The following is an 8,539-nucleotide window of genomic DNA, read 5'->3' on the forward strand; positions in this document are numbered from 1 at the left end:
AGTGTGTGTGTGTGCGTGTGCGTGTGTGTGTTTTTGTGTGTGTGTTTCTGGGTGTGTGAGAGAGAGAGAGAGAGTCTGTATATATGTGTGTCTTTTATATATCAAAGCTTATCATGGCACACGTGTTTGAAGTCGGAACAATCTTACTGTTTTTTTTCTGTGCTATATTCTCATCTGTTCTCGGCGGTACAACTTGCAACCTCTCATCGTTGACTCTTTCGTTTCCTCGGCATTGTTCACCATTGCCCTGCTCACACTTGAGAGTAGCCACCGTAGCTGATTCCATCTTGTATCACCGCAGATTCATAGTATGCAAACCTACTAGTAAGTACAGTACATATGGAGAGTCATACACACTTGTTTTACGTAAATATGTATAGAGAACATCCGTTATTTGATTTAAATTGCCACAGACAACTTCTGAAGCCTTCCAGTTTCATAGATGCTGATTGGCTGCTGATCTAAACGATAACGACTCGAGCAAGAGTGTGACTCTCTACAGTCTACAGTCTACACTACAGCGGGCACAGCCTACACTCCTACAGTCTACCTCCCCCCTTGCCCGGCAGTATGACTCGGAGTACCCACTCTTTATGGAGCTTTCTGCCAGACGTGTGCATTTAAAATTGACTTTCGATTTGACTGGTCGATTGTATTCCGTTTCCAGTCATCGTAATCTTGTTGCATGGTCCAACACTAAAATCATGAAAACAAGATCACATACTACACGGTACATCCTGGCTATGAGTATATGACTAATTGTCTATCTGGCTAGTGGAATATCCTGTGCCAGTGAAACATCACTATCAGTCATGATACCGCCTGATGTCTAAGGTGCTTGACCAAGCACCTATTCTATCTAAATATAGGTCAGATGCACATCGATCTGATTTCAGTTCGCGCTTTGACGTTTGAAACACGTTAAGTAAATTATTAAGCACAAGAGGTTCTCTACTTCGAACCCTTTAAGCTGACTGACCGTAGAGTGAATTATAGCAGAGAGATCTCGTCAATATGGCGCTCGACAGTGTAATGAAACGATTTGGCACGCTGCGTCGTAACATGACGAAAAAATTGAATGGCGAGATAAAAGAGCATCCTAGACCCCCAATGCCTCAGTCGAGAACAGCTCAACTGAGATTAGCAAACACGTTTGACAGCGAAACTGATGTGGGAACATGTATTTCTTTTGCGCCTGCGCCTAGACAGAAAGCGCAGATGAATAAATCAAGTGAGTCGGTTAAAGCTATGAACGAAAGTAGGGATACAATATTGAGCACCAAATCAGGTAACCTGAACAGTTCACACAGCAAGTTGTCAAACGGTGACAAACCCAAACCCAAACCACGCCCACAAGCTCGTCCAGATCGACCAGGATCAGTCCCAGTCGTATCCAGTAATTCTGCTTCTGAAGGCATCGACGCGGCAGTTGAAGCGGAGTCTGAATCTGAACGCACAAACGCTATATCTTCTGCCAATACGAGCGCAACAGGCGAGCATCATAGCACAGACAGTGCGCCCGCGCGTCCGCCAAAGAAGCCAACACAGAAACCACCGCCGCCAGCCCGCAAGCGTGGCAACTCTCTCACCCCAGCACCCACGGCAAGCACCATGAAGAATTCGGTAGTAAATAACCCCAAGTTTGCCGCTGGCACCATGCCGGGAAGACCGACAAACGCGCCTAAGACACGTGTGTCTGCAAGCAACGTATTCAGTACAGTTGCACAGGACTCAGCGCCTTCGCGGCCACCGCCAAAGGGTGTGACCTGTGCTGCTTTGTGGGCTAAAGTGGACGATTTAAAGGAGCGTGCCGAGTGTTATAATATAAGTATTGGCAAGGAGCTCCGAGGCATGCGATCGTTATCCACTAGTGGAGTTAATGGATTGACCGTGGAGGACAACAGACTGCGTAAAATCACTGCAGCGATGTTGGCTTTGGGTAAGCTAGCTGAGCTATTCAACACGACAATTACCAGTGAACTAGACAGATGTGCTCATACGAAAACCGTACTCAAAGATGCTAGTGGCGAAATTGTATCGCCAGATAACGTAGCCAAACAGCTCTTGAACAGCTGGCGCACGTGCCTTATGGGCCTGGAGTTTGTACATTCGCTCGAGCACAAGACGTCTAACATGTCAGACACCCGCGGTGAGATGGCACACAAAGACTTGATGAAAGTATTTGGAGAAAATACCAGGCTCCCTGAAGCCTTGATGTAGCGTGTGAGCTCAAATTTTTGAATACACTACAGTTTATTTTACCAATACGCCAACGGGGCCTTGACAGATGTGCCAGCATACTTGGACTATTTATTGTAATATAGTACTAACGCGATGCAGGCGACAATCAGAGAGATGGTCACCCACACATGGACTTCAGATATTAAGTTTGTAACGATAACAAGAGAAGAATTGTGTGATATGATGGTGAAGATGCACTTGTCATTATAAGCCGTGCGCATATGTGGAGAGCAAAGTCATAGAGCTGTGTACGTTAAAAATCTTTGCACCTATAGGCACCTAAGGTATAATAATTTCGCTTTCCACCCGGTTATTTGGATTTTCAGCATAGAGGTTTAATACAGAGTTATTCCATAACCTCAAGAGTACTATGCTAAATACAACTTCCTCAAATGCAGCAAGTGGATTAGTTTAGAACAGCACGTAGTAAATACGTTCGTCCTCGTCTTCCTGTGTAAATAGATGCAATTCAAATACATTTACACTCGAGGTTTTTTTTAAGTACAGCATATTTACAGTAATACTACGTGTTTTCGTCGAAAAAAAATAAATGCAGAAAAAAAACGAGCCGAAACGTTACTAGACCAATGAAAACGTATTGATTTCCTCAAGTCGGCTTTTGCAATCTCTGCAATACTTCTTGTTCGCAATCAGAAATAAAGGGGTACGCGTTGACAGTTTAAAGTAAACGCACATCTACTCGATCTTTAAACTTTGAGACGTTTTTCGGGTAGACAGACTTGAGGGCAACTACCCTAATTAGGAAACTAAAGGGGCATCTTGTGAAAAATGTCCGGAATATTTGAACCTCAGAGACTCTATGCACCCGTATCTCAACTATAGGGCGAATACGATATAAACGTTGATCGTAAACGTATCTTTATTTTCAAAGTTTGTACGTACGTATCTTTTTAAATCTTTACATATGTATTGCATTTTTACCATCTCCTCGGTCCCTCGGATGCCAGCTGTAACTATGCAAGCTCACCGACTATCCCAGCATGTATTTATTTATATATATACGACGAATGCCCTTTCCAACAAATTCAATACTGATATTCGCGATACAAACGTTTGAAACACCGAACGCATCTATTCTTTGACTAGCATTATGACAACGGTAAGTGCAAGCATCCACAGTAGTAAAGAAAGGGGAAAAGGGTGACGAACTGCAAATCTTTAGCATCCTACGCCATGGGGATTGATGTTTGTATTTTGCGTGTAGCACGTTTCGAGTTATACCCAATGAGTTGTTTCGGCTATAGAGCATCTGTATCGAAGTTATGACAACCCTCAATACATATCTATATCATCTTTGCATGCCTGTCATACCTTTGGGCGGTACAGTATCAGACGGATGGGTATTTGGGGTTTGTTGTGGTTGAGAGCACTCAGTACACGGCATTCAGGAACAACACTCATCTTACTATTTCTCGATACCGTTTAAAGAGTATACACCTTGGATTTCGTAAGGTTGACAATAGTCCACACCCTGCGCATCGCACTTATTCCTTCATGGTAGTAAACATATGGTGTAGTTGGGAAAGGGTCAACTCATCGCCATGAACAGAGTAGACCGCGGGGATATCACCACACAAGCGGCTTGATATTCCTAATCACAACACATAACCATAACCTAAGTTCTTCAAGGTAGTACTATCCAACATATACTCAGCCATATATGGAACTTCTTACAATATCACGCCTGACATGAATTGTATATGTAGAGTGAGTTTGCTAAGTCTACTGGTATCTCTGGCTATATGTTTACGTTCTAACCGCATGCGATCCTCACTGTGTACCTGTACATATCGGATCCCTATCTGAATATCTCTATTTAGTACGAAATATTCCTATACTGCAGCATATTTGGGTGCCCGCCTTGGAGAGTGGTGGTGATATTTATACTTTTATCTGATGTTTAGTGATAATTTAAGCTTTCTTCTGTACTCTTGACCATTGCGAAATGTAGGTGTGCTCTGTGAGATGCGTATCAAGAACTATTGATCGCATCATATGGATGCTACTATAATTCATCTCATGTTATCAGAGCGAGCTGCTGTCGTGCCTGACGCGATCTCTCACCATACACCTGTGTTCTAATACGTTTGATTTCTCTCTCCCGTAGGCTGACCTAGTGCTGTACTCGTACTTCAGGAGCTCATGCTCGTGGCGTGTGCGCAGTGCACTGGCGTGGAAGAATTTGAACTATGAGTACGAGGCAGTGAATCTGCTTAAAGGAGAACAGGTATGGTCTGTTCGATACGCACGATGCTCTGCGTGGCAACGTATTATAGTACCTTTGGTATACGTAGTTCACATTTTGCAAATGGAACTGTGTGTAGTTATATCGTGTGAAGTGCAGAGAACTACACTTCCGACTGAAACTGCTTGCTTGTACTGATTACTGTCGTAAACCATCACGTGTGCGACGCTGTTATGTGTCGACACACAGATACCAGCAGGCATTATTGATCACAGCAATGTGAACACATCGCATAACAAGGTCTATATATATGTATATGTATGTCTGGCAGCAAATCTCATGTATTTCTCGCTCACAGCTAGGAGATGAGTACAACAGCACTGCTTCAGCGCCACTCGTGCCCACCTTGAAACATGGCGATGTGTCGATTGGTCAGTCGATCGCAATTATCGAGTATTTGGAAGAGGTGTTCCCCGAGCGACCGCTACTCCCTGCGAACGATCCCGCCAAACGTGCACTGGTATGTTGATTCAGACACACACATATATATATATTCACATATATGCCGTTTTTGTACAAGTTCATGTTTGTGCACCAGCAGATGATTTGCAGAATTCTTGTAATGAGAGAATTACCTGTGGCTTCCATATAAGTTGCTATTGTTGTCACGAACATCTCGTCCATGGCTCATCTGATATATTGTAAGGGAGGCATCATTTCGGGGTCAATATAGCCAACTTGAGTATTTAATATCTGACCGCTTGAAGGCAGTAATATTGTTGTGATCGTATTCCCAGATGATGAGCTTAGCATAGTCCTGTTTTGGTACAATTCCCCGTACGTACTTGTTTCACCCGTGTGTTATCTACAGATAGTCTGTGTTGCGCACGTCACCGTACACCATTCGCATATTGCATACAGGTGTGGTTGTAGATAAAGCATCTTGACTCTGCCAGTATACACAACACATGCCCAATTGACACACGGTGCAACGTTATTAGCCTCACACATACATACTCTGCTTAGTGAGTATTTTTTTCTCGTCCATACCACAAAATACCATTTTGGGACAAGAAATCTATATAACCTGTATGAAGGTGCGGCTGGACGTGTACCGCGTTTTGTGGGGGTTAATATCATAGATAAACTTTCTTTCCAGGTATATATATACTGCAACATACAGTTTCAGTAACCAATCCACAGCCATAGCTACCCTATCCAAAACTCTGCGTTGACCAAAGCACGTATACTCACATGCACAGATTCGTGAGATTGCCTGCATGATCGGCTGCGACATCCAGCCAGTACAAAACCTCCGAGTTTTGAAGTACGTGGGAGCTGAGAGGAAAATGGACCATGGTAAACACTGGATTTCAAAAGGGTTTGAAGGTATGCAAATCGGAACATTCACCTCGTGTACTTGCCTCTGGCATTCAAGATAGAGTATTAGGCCAGTCTGTGGCGCTCTGCGTGTATCATATCATTATATGTGCTTATTGATCGCTTCTTGTAGACGCATTAGTGGTGTGGTCTTTCCGCGTGGGTGTGTCGGTGGGCGGGTGTGCTGGATTGAGAACAATAGCTCACTTGTGTTTATGTTTGTTTGACATACTTTGTCGGCCTGGATACCGATTGTGCTATCATATGAATATCCTTCTGGGGTGTCATATGACTATCCTTCTTGGTGTCATATGACTATCCTTCTGGGTGTCATGTAACTATCCTCCTGGGGGTGTCATGACTAAACTTCTGTACATCATATGACTATCCTTCTGGGTGTCATGTAGCTATCCTCCTGGTGGTGTCATGACCAACCTTCTGGATGTCATGTGGCTATTCTTCTGGGTGCCAATGCAACGCATATGCAAGTGTATTCGAACCCTACGTACAATTGTGGTTGAACTAGTGGCCCGTGCCATCCTATGTTTCGATGCTTTCACGAAATCTAATTTGTTCGTTTCTGGACAGAACCCCCACAGTCATTACTGACAGATGCAAAACCCATATTGGCGAGTTTGCTTTCAATTTGTGGTCGTATTTATGATCTCAATATGAACAACTTTTTTCAGCGCTGGAGAAAAAGCTATCGCTGACAGCCGGCAAGTACTGTGTGGGCGATAGCGTCACTATGGCGGATATGTTCCTGCCTGCACAAGTATATAACGCCAAAAGGTATGCTGGGATTGGATACTCTTTTTATAGGACATCTCTCGGATAGTACGGTCATTCGCTATATATCCCTATCGTAGCTTAGCAAATACTCGTGTATGCGTTGTCCAGTTAGCTGCTTGCTGAGTCAATGATTTCAATTAGAACTTATATTCCTATTAACAATACAGTGGCTGGTCATTGTCTACAATCACTGGACGCCACATGATCCAGTTGCAGGGATCAGTTTTTGCTTGTGGTTTGTTTGGTTTATTTGCACAATGGAATTTCTTTCAAGTCCATGATTTGTGAGCTTGCGGAGTTATGGTTGTGGAACTACTTTGATGAATGGTTCTCTTCATCTATTAGGTTATAGTGTTTTGAAAAATATCTGCTTGTATTGTAAAATAGTATTTGCTTTGGGAAGTGTATGCTGACTGAAATATGCTGTAGTCTATTTCGCATGAGAGAAAAAAACAGATTCTGAAGGATTTCTTGTATGGTGATGCGTTTGACTCCTTACAGGTTTGATGTCGATATGTCTGCGTTCCCCACAATAACTAAAGTCAATGACGCTCTATCGATACTAGACGAGTTCGAAAGATCGCGACCAGCAAATCAACCCGACTGTCCGGAAGACCTACGTGCCACTTGTTAAAAAATAAGTAAATTTGTACGAAATATCAATTATGTGGGTGAGTAGTCACGCTCAAATGACTAGATCGATACTCGTGTATGCGTCACCAGACTAAACAAATTATGTTGAAGACGTCCACAATCGATCAGTGACGACTTAATTGGAATGTGATATGCATTGCTAAATAATCCATGGGCGTAGAAATTGCGGTGAACTTATACCTCGCCTACTACCCCTGTTTTGTAGCAATTGATATCGCACTTTACGGAATCCGTACGCCACTAGAATGCGAATGATATTCATGATCTAGCAGCCCTGCACGCTAACAATGTGAGAGAAAAGCGGGACTACTGGGGAGAAATACTTAAATTGGGTTCTAGTCCCAAGATGAGAACAGGTTTGAGTCTTGAATTCGGTCCTTCTAAACATAGTCTCTCCTGGGAATATTTGGAAAAATTAACACGGAGAAATCCGGTTCATGAATAAATATCAGGTCACCTCGTGTACTCCAAATTCAATATAATTGCCAGTCATGAACTGAAGATGACTTTTCACAACACTTTCAGTTTTCTCATTTCTGATAGCTTATACCCACACTAAGATATGGGTCCGGACATAATAGCTAAAACTAAAAACCATAATATATTAGTTACAAATTATGAGATTTGTTAAGACTGCGATTCTCGCCTGCGACCACCAAGTCTGAGGCTCGCGCCTGCGACCGCTTAACCTGTCGCTCTCACCTGCGACCACTAAACTTGACGCCCTCGCCTTCGACCCGTTTTATGTCTGACGCTTTCCCTTGCGATTCTAGGGTTTTAGGGATATAAACATATACAAATATCATAGCCCCCTGAGAAAAAAAAGATCAGGTGTTGATTATTCAGGGGGCTGTGCATATATATATACATACATACATACATATGTACGTATATACATATATACATATACTCGTATGTATATACATATATATACATGCATATACATACATAAACATATACATATACATGTACACATACATATACAAATACATATACATATACATATACATACACCTATACATATACCTATACCTATACATATCCATATACACATATACATATACACATACATATACATGTATATACATAAACATAGGCATATACATATACATATACATATATATATATATATATATATATAATATATATATATATATATATATAGTAATATATATTAATATATATTTATATATATACATATATGAACGTAAACATATACACACATACATATACATGTATATACATATTCATAAAACATACATATAC

General features: G+C 42.0%; 2 protein-coding genes across 2 annotated transcripts; both read left to right on the top strand.

Moving 5' to 3' along the window:
* The first annotated feature begins 919 nt into the window (after positions 1–919).
* On the top strand, positions 920–2,806 carry SARC_08223 (hypothetical protein). Its single transcript, XM_014297804.1, has one exon. The coding sequence runs from the start codon at positions 1,015–1,017 to the stop codon at positions 2,218–2,220; it is 1,206 nt and encodes a 401-aa protein (XP_014153279.1). The 5' UTR covers positions 920–1,014; the 3' UTR covers positions 2,221–2,806.
* Positions 2,807–3,172: 366 nt separating this feature from the next.
* Positions 3,173–7,742, top strand: SARC_08224 (maleylacetoacetate isomerase). The gene is made up of 6 exons (XM_014297805.1): positions 3,173–3,361; positions 4,370–4,489; positions 4,806–4,967; positions 5,710–5,836; positions 6,517–6,619; positions 7,121–7,742. The coding sequence occupies exons 1-6, from the start codon at positions 3,353–3,355 to the stop codon at positions 7,251–7,253; spliced, it is 654 nt and encodes a 217-aa protein (XP_014153280.1). The 5' UTR covers positions 3,173–3,352; the 3' UTR covers positions 7,254–7,742.
* The last annotated feature ends 797 nt before the right edge of the window (positions 7,743–8,539 follow it).

Source organism: Sphaeroforma arctica (assembly GCF_001186125.1).
Source record: "Sphaeroforma arctica JP610 unplaced genomic scaffold supercont1.721, whole genome shotgun sequence".
NCBI lineage: Eukaryota > Ichthyosporea > Ichthyophonida > Sphaeroforma > Sphaeroforma arctica.

Bases quoted from the DNA above. Each gene is read 5' to 3' on its own strand.
- SARC_08223 (XM_014297804.1), top strand. From the start codon at position 1,015: ATGGCGCTCGACAGTGTAATGAAACGATTTGGCACGCTGCGTCGTAAC.
- SARC_08224 (XM_014297805.1), top strand. The intron at 4,490-4,805 runs GTATGGTCTGTT...TCTCGCTCACAG, and splicing joins ATCTGCTTAAAGGAGAACAG to CTAGGAGATGAGTACAACAG. The intron at 4,968-5,709 runs GTATGTTGATTC...TCACATGCACAG, and splicing joins ATCCCGCCAAACGTGCACTG to ATTCGTGAGATTGCCTGCAT.